Genomic DNA, 14,358 nt, shown 5'->3' on the forward strand with positions numbered 1-14,358 from the left:
CCCCCCCGGCGTCCAAATCCACCCCATCGCTGCAGTCGAAGTCGAGCTCTCCTTCTGCGACACCAGTATCCTGCACAACGACGTCGCCCGCACCTGCGCCGACCTGCACACCCCCTTCGTAGCCTACTCGCCGCTGGGCCGCAGCGTGTTGGCCGGCGCCTTCTTCCGCGCCGCTGACATCCCCGAGTGACTTCCGGCGCGCCCTGCCCAAGTAACAGGACGCCGCGATGGCGCAGAATACCAAGCTCGTAAACGAGGTAAATACCCTGGCCGAGCGGAAGGGCGTCGCGCCCGTGCAGATCGCCCTCGCTTGGATCCTGTCGCCCTCTGGGCGGCCTGGCTTGCCGACGATTATCCCGATCCCCGGGAGCACTACGAGCGACAAGGTCAGGCAGAATCTGGTTGGCGTGTCGTGGTTGAGTGACGGGGAGATGGAGGAGATTGCGGCGATTTTGCAGCGGAATGAGGTTGTGGGGGAGAGGTATTGACTACGGGTTGGGAGGATAGGTGGTTTAGATGTGGATGGGATTGATTGGAAATTGTCATTGAGAGTGTGATAGGTAGCATTGTGATTCTATATCTGAGTCTAGGTTGTGTTTCTGGTTCGGTGATAGTCAAGGCCTGAAGACGCGTTTCGTCAGCTTTGTTGCGGCATTGTGCTTGGATGTAACAAATGACACGAGACAAAGGTGATCAGATCAAGTGTAGAAGAGTCAACATGCAATCTCACAGAAATTAGGAGACTGTCGGAATTGCAGAATTCTTCTTTTTTGTTCATCATGTTGGTGGTGGGTTGGGTTGGGTTGGGTTGTTGTTGTGCTGTGGTAGGAGCAAATCATAGCTAAACTTACCCCTGTAACTGTTAGCTTCCACCAGAGTGGTCGATCAAGCAGAGAAACATCGTCCTCAGATGTTCTTGGCCCTCATGGTGGCACCATTGAGCCATGCGACTGCGCAGGTTGACAGAGGAGAGGAAGAAAGAAGAGAGAGAAGAGAAGGGAAAGCATGCCAGGTTTTGTATCCGGCGGGTCACGTGCGGCAATGAGATGGTGGTATAGATCCGACCGCATAATCTCCGGTCTCCGTCCGCGGCAGCTCGCTCCCTCTCTCCCCAGTCTTCCAAACTTCCAAACATCAATCCTCAACTCATTCACCACCACCACAACCTGCGATCGCCCCATTCTCGCCGCTCGAAAGACCCCTTCAATTCATATCACCTGATCGACTCCACCCCACCCCCACAAAACCTGTCACCATGACAGAATCACCAGGCTCCCCCCTCTCGTCGATCGCCTCCGACGAAGATATGTTCGACCGCGACGAGCTCAAGCAACCGTTCTCGCCGTCCGGCTCCGTGACGAACTCGAACATGCCACCCTCAAAACGGCGACGCACAGGCGGCGTAGCCTTATGGGACCGCAACACGCCGGTCTCGACGACGTTCCAAGACGACCTGCCGCCGCCGGCGTCGCCATCGACCTCCATCTCCTCGGACACCTCAGGCGAGATCCCCAATTCACCGGCCACGTACGCGCTCATCGGTGGGGGCATCGACGACGACTACAGCGGACAGGCCAACGACCAGGTGACGGTGTGCCGGTGGGACGGGTGCGACGCCGGCGACTTGGGTAATATGGACGGGTTGGTCAAGCACATCCACGACGAGCACGTCGGCAGTCGCCAGAAGAAGTACTCGTGCGAATGGGCCGACTGCAGTCGCAAGGGCCAGACGCACGCCAGCGGCTATGCGTTGCGCGCCCACATGCGCAGTCACACGCGCGAGAAGCCGTTCTATTGCGCTCTACCTGGTACGTTGCGCTCCCTCTTCCTTCCTTCTCCTCCGAGGTCCTTGCGAGCTTCGGTTGTGGGTTGAGTGAGTGAACTAACCAAAAACTAGAATGCGATCGCAGTTTCACCCGCTCCGACGCCCTCGCTAAACACATGCGCACCGTCCACGAGACCGAAGCCCTGCGTCCCTCCGACCCCGTCCCCAAACACCACACGACCCTCGCCGCCGCGGCCGCGGCCGCAGCAGCCTCTTCCTCCACGGCGGCCACCCCCACCGGTACACCCGCCGGCAAGGTGCAGCGCCTCAAACTCCGACTCACGCATCCGCCCAAGGGGGAGGATCTCGGCGAGTACAGCGAGACCGCGAACGATGAAACCGAGGAGGATCTGCAGGTGCCGCCTGTGGGGTCGGAGAAGGGGTTCGATGTGCATGAGCTGCTGCTCGAGGGCCCGCAGCTTTATCGATTGCTGCTGCGGCAGATCCACTGGGCGCAGAAGGAAGGCGAGCAGTTGAAGGATGCGTGGGAGAAGATCCAGGGCAAGCGCAAGGAGGTCTGGCTCGAGAAGGAGGCGATCTTCGATGACCTGGTCGAGGCGGAGCTGGGTCTGTTTCGCACGATAGCCGGGCAGAGTGGCGGACTGTTGGGGCTAGAGTCGGAGCAAAAACCGTTCCAGCTGGAGCAGCAGCAGCAGCAGCAGCAGCAACTGGAGGCGGCGGAGCTTGCCGAGTCGGAGATCAAGGCTGATTCTCAGGATGTTGGGGTACTTTCGTGAGGGAGGGCCATCGTATCCGTGACTCGCGTGGCCTTCCTCCCTGCTGGTTTTCATTTCTTACCCTGCCTTGAACTCTCGATACCGAGAATCTTGCCTTCCCCTACTTCCCTCCAACTCCTAAGGTGCTGTGTTCTCATGGATCCTATTGGAAACCATCATAACTCACTCGCATCCCGGCTGTTGTTTTCCTTGATTTTCTGCCTAAAAAATATCCCTGGTCTTTTGTTTTGTTGGTCGTTGAATGCTGCTGCCACTTTTGTATTGACGGAAATGGGGGGGAGTTCGGCGCTAAATCCTATCTTCATGGTTCTGAGAACATCCACAGCTACATTTTCTCTAGCGCATAATCGTCACTGTCTTTCCGGACTACAACAACATACGAGACAACTTGAACGTAGATAGAGAAAGCGGTAGTATGCCACATTGAACAAGGTATCAGCTCAGCCATCCAATAATAGCCAACAGCACCAAGATCTAGTTCAAGCCAGCCACTACTCTCAAAACCAAAAAGCTCAGCTCTCCGTCAACACCTTAATGTACATACACCAAATCCCAATCTCAAACCCAAACCCACTAATACCAAATTCAAATTCAAAGCCAATCTGTCCAGAACACAACCACCACCCCCGCAAAACAAAACCAAACCATCCCGTAAGCAAGCATCCGTACGAAAGTAGCCTAGCGCACGATCACCCACCAAAGTCAGCACAGAACCAAACCATACCCAATACAATCACCAAAGACCCAAGGAAGGAGAAGAAAAAGAGACATACCAAGAACAACCCCACACGACTAAACATAAGGCCCATAGGTCATCCCAGGCGGCAACTCAATAATGCCCGAGGAGCAGTAGCACCGGTGGCCGCGCTTGGAGCAGTCGCACGCGGTGCGGATGTGGCCGCAGTAGCAGTGGCGGTACTTGTCGCAGACACCCCAGCATGGCTTTGTTTTGTTAGCTTGCTTTCGGTTCATGGGTTGAAGCTTGATGCTTATGCTTTATCATCATGTAGGAACATGAGGAAGGGGGGGGGGGGAGAACGTACCTGGCTCCGAGCGATCAGCGGGGATTTCTCGTTCGGTGTCGTGCCAAGGTCCACGCTGTCGTCGACTGTAGCGTCCAGGGTGGCGGTGGGGATTTCATCTTCGTCATCATCATCGAATTCGTAGGTGGTGTTGGCGATGTCGTCCTCGGTGAGAGGGGCATCATCTGGTTCGGCGATGGGGATGTTTGCGTCCTTCTCCTCCTCATCATCGACGGTCGTGATGGGTGCAGTGGCGTTGATGTGCACGGCTTCAGCGTTGTCGACCACGTCCCTTGGGGGCAGGAACGGGAAGTAGCATTTGCAGCGCTCGCCGGGGTGCTTGCAGGCGCATTTCTTGCCGCGGCATGAGCATTGTTTCTTCTTGTTGCAGATGCTGTAGCAGGTCTGGTTATTGGTATTAGTATGGATGGGACGTGATGAAGGAGAAAGACGGAGAAGGGAGCTTAGGGCAAAGACGTACTCGCTGGGCCGGAGCGGGGTTGAAGTGATCAGGGATCGGAGTGATATCTGTTTCCGAGTCCTCGGCGTTTTGGTCGTCTTCTTCGAGGTCGTTGTCCTTGGCGGCGTCCTCAGGAGTATTGTCTTGGACAGCAAGGGTGGGGTCCTCGTCGACTGTGGCCGCCTCGGTCTCAGTATCATTGTCGTCGGCGCGTGTCTTCAGATGAGGACCTGTGCACGTGCACGGAAAGCCGGGGATCCTGCAGGGACACACAGCGCTGAAACCGGGACTTCGGCAGTGGCACTTGTGGTTCAAGTCGCAGATGTTCCGGCAGACCTGGGGAATTTCTCAGTATTGATACCGAAGGCAGCAGAGGGGGGGACCGGGGTTTATGGACTGTACCTTTGCAGGGGGTGGCGGGACGAAACGATTGCTGGGAGAGACGCCATTCGTATCATCGGCAGAGTCGAGGCCAGAAGTCTCCGGGACATCATCGTCAGACACCGCGACACCTTCCTCGATGGCAGTAGCATTGATAGTGTCGTTATCGCCGGAAGCACCAAGATCCCTGCGGGCACTCTTGCAATAGCACGGACGGCCGGGGTTCTTGCAGGGGCAGCTAACGTGGTAGGCGGCGTATTTGCAGTGACACTTCTTGTCCTTGGAGCACATCATACCGTGGCACAACTGGCGAAGCGGTCAGCATGGATATTATCTGTGAGCTGGCGGCGTGGAACTTACTTTTGGTTTTGGAATCATGAGGTTGTCGACAGAGGATGGAGTGAAATCCAGGTCGTCGTCTTGCACGCTGGTAGTGTCTTCGACATCAGAGACCGCAGTATTGTTCGCCTTGGTGACATCCTCGTCATCGACAGCTCGAACCCAAGGTCCCGTGCAGCTGCACTTCTCACCAACCTTGTCACAATGGCAGCGAGCGAACACATTCCTTCCCTTGCAACGACAACCGAATTGGCCGCAAACTCCAACGCATTTCTATTGGTCTGTGTCAGCGTGTTCAATTTCTGAGATGGTGCGAGCAACTTACCCCGGGTCTCTTGTTCGAGAGGCTACCATCAGATGAGGTGTCAGTGTCAGTGTCAGTGTCTAGCTCGTCATCGTCATCGTCAGATGAGGTGCCATCATCAGAGGTATTGTCGACACCATTGACATCAGGAGTTGTGACACCCTCATCGACCACAGGATTGTCATCCGAGTTATCAACACCAACACCCTCATCAATATCCCGAGAAATAACGCCCACAGACCCGCAGCTGCACCTTCCTCCAGGATTGTCACAGCCACAGTAGATCCGGGTCTTGCCACGTCGACAACGGCACATCCTGCTTGCAGAACACGTGCCGTAACATTTCTGTAGCTTGCATGTCAGCTTGATCTGCACGTTGATAGTGAGTGGGAGGAGTAGAAGTTGGGAACGTACAGTAGGCTTCGGAGCCGCGTGAGTGTCAGCAGAAGAGATATCCAAAGTCAGATCATAAGAGCCAGTATCATAGCCAGTATCAGAGACAATTTCAGAGCCAGTATCAGATCCAACAAAGTTGTCAGACACCGCAGTGGTGAAGCCATCCTCGCGGACCCTGAGCTCGTCCTTGTTGTCATAAGTGGTAACGGTGGAAGCACGGGGGTCGGTCAGGGCTGTCTGTATAAACAGACCAAAGACCAATATCAGAATAAATTTGAAGGAAAGCATCGTGATGGAAAGGAGTGTGCTAGATAGTGAGGGTGTGAACGAGTGGATCGATGTAAGAGATGTGGATGATGAAGAAAGAAAAGAGAGAAGGAGGAAGAAGAGAAGAAAAGTGGGTGTTGATGAAGAAAGGAAGAGGAGGAGGAGGGAAAGAAGAGAGATCGATGGTCAAGATAGCCATATTTATAACCCAGGTACACAGCCAGATCCCCAGGAAAAGAGTGAATGAGCCCAGAGAGTCCTGCACCGATTAGGCATCTTAAGCGAGTTTCTTGTGAATAGAATCATAAACTCGGAGATGGGTTGAACACGGATATGGGTCATCCGGATCAGACATAGCCATCAACAGGAGTTTGCCAGGAAGTTCTCAACGAGATGTTGTGAGAGTTTGGTACCGAAGGCACGAGATCGAATGAGATATCACGAGATACTACACTCCGAATCGGGTAGCACCGCCTCCTGTTATCATTCTCGCGAGATATCAAGACACATACCTCAGGATTATTGATAGACAGTTGAGCAGGAAGTACAGTATCTTATCGGGTTACCCATCAAACGAGAAAAAGCTCTAGCCTTCCAGTGCAGTATATAGCTCGCTCGATACTTGATCATATACACCAACCGGCCAAGTCAAACTAGACGAGAAACCTATACGATCTCAACGCCCCTCATCCCCACCCCCCCCCGCATACACAAAAGCTACACCTCATGCGGCAGCCCAGCCCTGGGCACCCAGAAGAGCGTGCCCCAGATTCCCAGCGCGACAGTCAACATCGCCAACAACATCGGCTGCAGGACCGTGACCCCCTTCGCCTGCGCAACCGCCCCGATCATGAACGGAAACACCGCCCCTCCGCCCATCGAGAACGCAGCGGCGAACCCAATGGCCGCGACATGAAGGCTCTTCGGCAGGAGCCGCGTCGACAGCGCAACCACCCCGGGGAAGATCGTCCCCAGAAAAAAGCCCACGAGGGCGACCGCCAGTGCGGACACGATGAACTGCGGCACGAGCCAGAAGATCAGCTCGAGCACGATAGCCACCACGATGTAGCCCGCGATCGACAGCTTCTCACCCACCCGGGGCGAGACGAATCCCAGGACGAAACGACCAACGGTAATGCCCAGCCAGAAGCCGGTTTCGGTCATTCCCGAAGCGAACGCGCTGCCGTGGCGGACGCTTGTCATGAAGACGACGATCCAGCCGCCGATGGTCACTTCGATGCCGCCGTACAAGAATAGAAAGATGGCGCAGATCCAAGTCACGCGGTAGGTGAGCGAGAGGCGGGTCTGGTGGAGGGAGCCGCTTGTCGCGGAGGTGCTGCTGGGGTTGTCGTGCCGGTATTTGGTGCCGGTTTCAGGCCAGAAGGCGGCGGTTGAGTAAATGAGGTCGATGGCGGCTGCTCCGGCCTGGTACACTTGTTAGGGCTCATGACCTGCTCGGGGTTCAGGGCTTGGGGGATAATACCATCAGGTAGTAGAAGGAGTACCAACTCCAACCTGCCTTGGTGATCAGACTTGTAGCAACTAGGGGACTTGTCGTCGCCCCTAGGCCGTAAAATCCATGGAAGAATCCGAGGACTTCATGGGAGTTAGCCATGTTGCCAATCCAGACATTCCACGCCGCGCTCTGAATGCCACTTCCCAGGCCGATGAGCATGTACATAATGACCAGAACCGGAAAGGGTGGGTGGATGGCTATGACGATAAATGGAAGCAGGTGACACCCTGCCCCCAAGATGGCGACGCCTCTCCGGCCGAGTCGCTGATGGACCAAGTGGCTCAAGACGGCGGAAATCGTGTATCCAGCGAAAGGGGAAAGGAATACCAGGGAGATGATAGTGTAGCTTTTGCGATAATCCAGCTCAAGCTAAGCAGTGTCAATGTATATGGTGACGATGGAGGAGTGTGCACGAGCATACATAAGAGATTATCGCTCCATAGGCAGCATCATTAGCGCCCATCACCAAAGCACACCAGAAGGTAGCACTTAGCCTCCAAACCATGGTTCTAGACTCGTTCCATCTAGGTGCGACGTTTACTGCGTGGACGGGTGGGATGTCTGTTGCGGGGGTGGTGGCAGCGGTGCCCTGCATGTCTAGCAACACAATATCATGGTGGTGGCGGTGATGAGATGGGGAGGCAGATGACCTTGAGTCTGTTAAAGCTTCTGTAGCCATTGATGGACTCGAGTACACAGAGTTCTAGAGGAATATATGAATCTGAATCCGAGAGAGGAGTATTGGAAGCCGTGACAAAGGTAAGCATGGAAATCGAGGGGAAGAAGGAGCAATTGCGGGGAAGCAATGCAAACCATGCAAAGCAAGTCTCCTCGACTTCCTATACTTACAAACAGACTGGTGTACGTCTGTCTTCTATGAGCCTCATTTGCAAGGATCTGCCATCGCTTCTTGTTTGGAATAGGTTGAGGAGCTTGAAGGGACATGGGAGGTATCTATATATGTACAACCGGGTGCTTGACTTTTGCTGCGACGCCGCCCGGACCATACAATACTGATAACCGAACAGTATACTATCTGTACTACAAGATTGATATTTCTTGTGGCGGCGGGTACGCAAGATCAACCCGAGTGGTCCCTGAACAAGAAGAGTTCATCCCAAGCCACACTCTCCTCCTCGACTGGGAATACAAGATAAAATACAAAAATAAAGAGAAGAGGGAAAAAAGAAAAACAACAACCGAAGAAAGCGAAGAAAAAAAAAGAAAAGAAATCCAATCCAGCTCCGATGAGCTGCCGATGCTAATGCGGCTTTGAGGGCCTTCTTCTCCTCTCTTAGGAGTTGAATTAATTCCTTTTGATCTTTGATCAATTCGGCTGGGCGGCCAACCGTCCTTCATGTGCTTTGAGCTGCTCCTCTTTCTCTTTCAAGAGTTGGATTAACTCTTTTGTTCCTTGATCAGGTCGGCCTGAGTTGCTAACCGCTTTTCTTGGGCTTTGAGGATAGTATCCTTCCATTCGTCTCTTAATCGAAATCTGTCGTTCGCTATCTTCGGATACCTGGACATAGGGGTGTTACTTGAGAAACTCGTTCACCATTATCTCTATAATTTTGGAGATAATCAGATCATACCAGGCTGTCCGCACAGTTCGCGGACTTTATGGAGATCCTCAACATTGTCGAGATTCATGGTTATTTGTGGCAGCACTAGTCTCTAGAACTCAACTTGTTAGCAGGCGAGAGAAAGTGACTAAGGAGTTCAGAAGGTTGATAGATGTACTCATACTTCTTGTTCAGAGTTTGAGATGTGTAAGAAACCACTGGGTCTGATGCTAGTTGGCCTCGCTAACGCAGGTTGCAACCGATCCGTGGGTGGTGATGAGGCGCTCATTGTAGTAAAAGGAATTTCATGTCGTAGTTAGAGACTATGTTTGATACATGGAGAGAAAGAGGAAGAAGAAGATCAAGCCCTCGAGATATTCTGGAGGAAACACAACTGAGAAAGAGGGCTTTGTGTGAATGAACGAAAGGTCACGAAGGCAAGTGATGTTGTCAGACAAGACCAGAAAACATAGTAGGAAGGAGCCAAACAAGGCCCGGACTGGACTTGGAAGTTCGAGGTGCTGGAAAGACGCACCTTCAATGGGTTGGACCTACATCCCGGCCAATTCCGTCATGATGAGTTCCAAATGCCCGAAGATGGCGCAAAATTTGACACCCACTGACTTACAACACCCATCATGTACAAGAGATAGCAATCTTATCCACAACACCTATTACCTGCAAGGATAAACAGTGTTGATTGATATACCCTCTATTTATATGATTGATAATCTTGACCACAATACCTATCATCTACAAGAACTAGTAATCTTATCCACAATACCTTTTACCTGTAAGGGATGACAGTCTTGACTATCCATATCTACTACTTATAGGACCGACAGGCCTAACCACAACACCTATCACCTACAAGAATCGCCGATCAAAAGCAAGAGTGGACCAAGAAAGGAGAGACAATCATGCCTCTAACCAGTTACATCACCACAAAACTGACCGAGCGTCCTCTTCGGGCTCTTGAGAAAAAGTTCGCGCGTGAGGGCAAATGGCGGCAAGCCCAACAACTCCGCCGCAAACAGTTCGAACTGCAGCTCAAACTGCAGCTCAAACAGGACTTTCCCGATCGCAGACAGTTGTCGTGCGTGCAGGAACTTATCAAAGCGGACAAGCAGATTCTATTTCAAGTCATGGCCCATGCCGCTTCCCAAGCGAGCCGATCCTGCAAGAACGGAGGCCTTCCGGCGGCAGACAAGAAGAATCCATCCCAAGCCACACCCTCCTCCTCCACTGGGAAAGCCAAGAAAGCGCGATTTGAAGTTCGGGGCAATGCCATTTCGTCGAAACGCAACGAGACAGACGAGACCGAATTGTACTCGGACGGCAGCCGAGAAGCGATCTGGATTGCGGAGCAAAACCGACACAAGATTCTCTCAAAGCTGCAGGATGGGCCACTGAAACGAGCTTACCTATCCAATCATAAGAACCCAGGCTGGCATCTTTCCGAGTGGCAGCGGAGCGAATGTGTTGTGGCGGGAGGATGCTGCGCGCGGGATTGCGGCTGCTGTGCGAGACCCAGATGCTCCGATCTTGCAACACCGCATTACGGTCATTGCCTCTCATCCTGCATCTGCTGTGCCAAGATACGAGGCTTCGAGATACTATTCGATACCTTGGCCGACGACAAGATGCTGCCAGAGTTTGACGTGGGCCGTTGGAATGGGGATAAACGTGTGTATGAGTATCACTTGATGAATGCCCATGTCTGGGGACTCTAGGATAAATGCTACTTCTACACTGAGCTCCTTGCTTGTTTTGCTCTTACGCTCTAGTTATCATTGTTTGGCACCCTCTGATTTAGACCTCTGTCCCTAACTCAGGCAGAAATTTAGATGCACTACACCAGGATGGCACGCGATCTGTTATCTCACCGGGTTGCGTGGTAACTTGATTGCGGCGCTGTAATTGATTCTCGGTTCCACGGGCATGGGTACGTATGTTAGGGTGGGAACCCCGTCTTCGGGCGCGTCCTCAGCACGTAGGAAAAAGTGGCATTGGAGCTTGGTCAAGTAAGAAACCCGGCCGGAACTAAGGTTTCTACCCCTGCGCATCCCTGAGGTATCTGTTTTCTAATCGGCACAGGGTGTCTGGTTGAGGGCAGAGGCGGGATAACATCAAGAAAACCATCGCGAGCTTGAGTATTCTCAATAAACATTCTCTATCGCCTTTTGCTTCGTCGTGATATCACTCCGAGGACCCCTCAACTGCGTTCTGATCGGCTAGTTGATACTTTACTCCTCTATAGAGACAACCGGCCCCGACAGGCCCCATCGCTGCATTGATAGGTGTATATCAAAGAGACCAGTTTATTACCAAGTTATAGCTCACTGTGCTCAACATACTTGAGTCTCGTATGGCTTAGGAGCCGATTTGGTTATGGTTGGGGGCCAAGTCTTACCCACTTTCACTCGGCCTTGTAATGCTTATGCCCGGCGCCACCCTACAGATTTTTGACTCATATATGAGACGGGTTGAGCGTGATTGACAGTTTCGGGGGGCGTCTGCCGCCGCATATACGCGTTAACGTATGCTCATCTCCCCTTCAATCCTATCAAACCCTTCTTGAGAGACAGAGGAGCTGATAACCTCGGAAAACAGGAAGAACAAAGCCTCCTTGAATGCGATGACACCGTGCCCCCGCTGTTCTATGATATTGAGCCCACTCTCGCTGGTGCGGCGGCCCGGTCTTCGCCGAGCCAGGGGCATACTTCATTTGCGAGCGAGTGTCCTGAGGCGAGCTGGCAGGCTGAGGCATTCCGTGATCGGGTTGCGTATATTCATAATTGGAGGGATTGCGCGGTGCCGTATGAGGCGCAAGTTGCGATGGTGCAGGGGACTGGGGTGAAGTGGGTTTTCAGGGAGATTGAGACGGGGCATAGTGCGCAGATGTCTGCGCCGGAGGAGTTGGCGAGGGTTATTTTAGAGGTTGTGTCGCTTTGAGTGTAGGATGGACAGCTGCAAGGGACATGAGGTGAAGTTTGATAATTCGTATTTGTAATTCGTGTTGAATGTGTCTGATTTTACCAAGCCAGAGAAAGCAATGGAATAGCATTGATCACTGCCATCAGATAGATTAAATACAGTAGGCATAAGGATCTCTTTTCTGACAGAATAGAGGTGGGCACAGTCATCGCTCTGCAGCTACAGCGCACGGCCATATCCGCACAAACACAAATTAATTCCATTCATGTCGGAGTCGTGACTGCTCGCCCACAGGTTGTTCAGTCAGTCCTCATGATCCTCGTCCTTCGCGCTGTCTTTCTTGCCGTCCTCCTCGGCCTTCTCCTCGTCCTTCACGCCGTTCCCCTTGTTCTCCACATCCTTCACTTCGTCCTTCTCACCCTTCACCCCGTGACCGCCATCCCCATCAACTCTGACACGGCGCCCGCCCAAGATTATCGAAGGTACCGAATAGGCCACAGGCGCGTCAGGCGGAACAAGGTGATTGCAGCAGTAGTTCTCCACCGAGACGACGTGAGGCTTGTCCATGGGGGAACACTTGACGATGGTGCCCAGTCTGGCCTCGCATTGGTGGAAGATGCCATTCACGGTGCAGCCGCACGTGTAGGCTAGTTTTGTGTAGTGACACCTTTGGATCTGCATTAGACAGCTGGGATAGTCTTGATACCGAGGGTATGACTTACATCTTTGGATAGTGTTCGGGACTGAGTTGATTGTTTGGATGGAAATGAGAAAGAAGGCTGGTGGTTCAGATGGGAAGTGAGAAACTCAGGTTTGGAAGTGGTTGTTTGTCCAGTACAGATGTTTCTTGGATGGTGTTTGAGGTTTGCGGGACTGACAGGTGTGCAAGGTGAATCCAACAGGGGAGAGGAAGCATATTCACTGATCGCAGCTTACTTTCCCCTCAAGGTAACACAGAAGTCATGTGACCATGGATATTCTTTGCTTAGGCAGGTCACGAGATCCTGGTTGTTGAGTATATCGCATTGGCGCTGGGCTTGAAATGATCTCTGAACCTGTGAATAGCAGTCGTTGAATCTGCAAGAGTTACTGGCTCCACGGGTGCATCACCGTGGATTGTTTGTAGCCCTAGCGACACAGCGTGTGACGGCCCTCCTGCTCGGGATACACATTCTTCTATCTATTCCAGCCTGTATGTTTCCTACACCCTTGCCTCATATTTCACAGCGAGAGACACGGATCTCCCGTAAGTCTAGATCTGCACGCAGACGACGGCCTAGGCTGTGGCTACCACCACCCTTTGCACAACCTGTTTGAAGAACGTAGAGTTTGAACGACCACCACTATCGTCCATAACCCAAGCCACCACTTCAATACATCAGGAACCATCAAACAGGAGGAGTCTCTGCTCTACATTTGCGATTTGTGTCATGACACTCTTCACCTCGCCTGTTGTGAGAGACAGCCATCTCGATGCAAGACTGGCACCCTCGACCCGCTCCATAATCATGTATTCAGCACCGACTGGATTGGTCGAAGAGGTCGAGTATGCCCAGACTTTTGGGACTGGGAGATTGAGGACGCTGCGTAAGAAGTCTATTGTCGCTACCTCGCTAGCCGTGGTGTAATGAGGGGCGCCGGCGATGGGGGTGGGCATTCGCGCAATCGATTCTCTACCAGGGTTGGCTTTCAGAAGGAAGACTTTGTTGAAGCATCCTTCTGCGAATTTGATGATGGAAGGGCAATGGGCTTCTCCCATTGCTTGACCGGCTACGCGCTGCAGCTCCGTCGGGTTGAACTTGACATATCTCTCCTTGAGTCGCTCATCCTCATTCATTCTAGAAAGACTCTCAGTACCTGCGCTCCAGGTATAGTAGAGGGAGGAGAGCTAATATCCACCGTCGAGATGTACAGCTCGTTGGCGAGATGCAACGGTCGACTGACAGCATAGCGACGCGACTGTATCGATATAACAGACTCCGTGGGGTGGCATGATCCAGAAATAACAGAATCAAGTGATCTACTTCGAGTAATACATAAACATCGTAACCGGAACATCATCCGATAAAGAAACGCGCGGATATGAGACCAAGAGATGCCTAGAGAATCTAAGTTTGCGGGGGAATGCGGGTTGACAACAACAACTCCTGCCAAACCTCAGTGGTCCGGCGAGGGATGAAACCTGCATCAACACCCAGCACAACCGTCAATTCGAAGGCCAAACAGAGCTACCAATCCTCACTTGATCTGAGAAATTTAAGTAATGGGCTCCACGGTGGAGTCTTGATGGCTCAACCTTCAACCTTTAGTTGAACACTAACGCAGCGACGGAAATCATCTTCCGCCGCCTGCAAGGAACAAGGGAGTCTTGGCATTCGCTTGTGCTTCGTAGTGCATTCCAGATACGTTACGTAGTTTGTCTATGGAGACCGGATTTGCCCATCACCACAAAGAGTGAGTTTTCTGATTAATGCAAATGTCAGACTTGGCAAAATAGTTTGAATACTACCCTGGTCCATGAGACGGGAAAGTAGCGGGACCAAGAGGCGCGGATTAGGGCTGCCGTATGCGTCTTCACACTCATTGTCCGCCGTGTTAGAGCACTAAGTCTC

The 14,358-nt window shown here is 52.6% G+C and overlaps 6 protein-coding genes across 6 annotated transcripts; 3 read left to right on the top strand and 3 right to left on the bottom strand.

Moving 5' to 3' along the window:
• Positions 1-227: 227 nt before the first annotated feature.
• Positions 228-963, top strand: BO97DRAFT_425474 (uncharacterized protein; the record flags this gene model as incomplete). Its single annotated transcript, XM_025697068.1, has 2 exons — positions 228-481; positions 867-963. The coding sequence occupies 2 exons, from the start codon at positions 228-230 to the stop codon at positions 961-963; spliced, it is 351 nt and encodes a 116-aa protein (XP_025550631.1).
• A 163-nt stretch (positions 964-1,126) lies between these two features.
• Positions 1,127-2,872, top strand: BO97DRAFT_392010 (C2H2-type zinc finger protein). Its single transcript, XM_025693850.1, has 2 exons — positions 1,127-1,808; positions 1,898-2,872. Exons 1-2 carry the CDS (start codon positions 1,256-1,258, stop codon positions 2,560-2,562), a joined length of 1,218 nt encoding a protein of 405 aa, XP_025550632.1. The 5' UTR covers positions 1,127-1,255; the 3' UTR covers positions 2,563-2,872.
• Positions 2,873-3,354: 482 nt separating this feature from the next.
• Positions 3,355-5,848, bottom strand: BO97DRAFT_454014 (uncharacterized protein; the record flags this gene model as incomplete). The annotated part of the gene is made up of 7 exons (XM_025699091.1): positions 3,355-3,504; positions 3,606-3,989; positions 4,066-4,380; positions 4,447-4,731; positions 4,786-5,037; positions 5,090-5,413; positions 5,483-5,848. Coding segments are annotated over 7 exons (2,076 nt in total), but the record flags the coding sequence as incomplete, so codon positions are not given.
• Positions 5,849-6,448: 600 nt separating this feature from the next.
• BO97DRAFT_346894 (MFS transporter) lies at positions 6,449-7,842 on the bottom strand (the record flags this gene model as incomplete). The annotated part of the gene is made up of 3 exons (XM_025691831.1): positions 6,449-7,156; positions 7,215-7,616; positions 7,669-7,842. 3 exons carry the CDS (start codon positions 7,840-7,842, stop codon positions 6,449-6,451), a joined length of 1,284 nt encoding a protein of 427 aa, XP_025550634.1.
• A 1,887-nt stretch (positions 7,843-9,729) lies between these two features.
• Positions 9,730-11,764, top strand: BO97DRAFT_425478 (uncharacterized protein; the record flags this gene model as incomplete). Its single annotated transcript, XM_025697069.1, has 3 exons — positions 9,730-10,499; positions 11,313-11,349; positions 11,423-11,764. The coding sequence occupies 3 exons, from the start codon at positions 9,730-9,732 to the stop codon at positions 11,762-11,764; spliced, it is 1,149 nt and encodes a 382-aa protein (XP_025550635.1).
• A 285-nt stretch (positions 11,765-12,049) lies between these two features.
• BO97DRAFT_478507 (aminoglycoside phosphotransferase family protein) lies at positions 12,050-13,583 on the bottom strand (the record flags this gene model as incomplete). The annotated part of the gene is made up of 4 exons (XM_025700634.1): positions 12,050-12,421; positions 12,469-12,592; positions 12,683-12,795; positions 13,161-13,583. 4 exons carry the CDS (start codon positions 13,581-13,583, stop codon positions 12,050-12,052), a joined length of 1,032 nt encoding a protein of 343 aa, XP_025550636.1.
• Between the last annotated feature and the right edge of the window lie 775 nt (positions 13,584-14,358).

Source organism: Aspergillus homomorphus (genome assembly GCF_003184865.1).
Source record: "Aspergillus homomorphus CBS 101889 unplaced genomic scaffold BO97scaffold_22, whole genome shotgun sequence".
NCBI classification, from domain to species: domain Eukaryota; kingdom Fungi; phylum Ascomycota; class Eurotiomycetes; order Eurotiales; family Aspergillaceae; genus Aspergillus; species Aspergillus homomorphus.

Coding starts and splice junctions, on each gene's coding strand:
- BO97DRAFT_392010 (XM_025693850.1), top strand. CDS start 1,256: ATGACAGAATCACCAGGCTCCCCCCTCTCGTCGATCGCCTCCGACGAA. Junction 1,809..1,897: donor GTTCTATTGCGCTCTACCTG/GTACGTTGCGCT, acceptor ACCAAAAACTAG/AATGCGATCGCAGTTTCACC.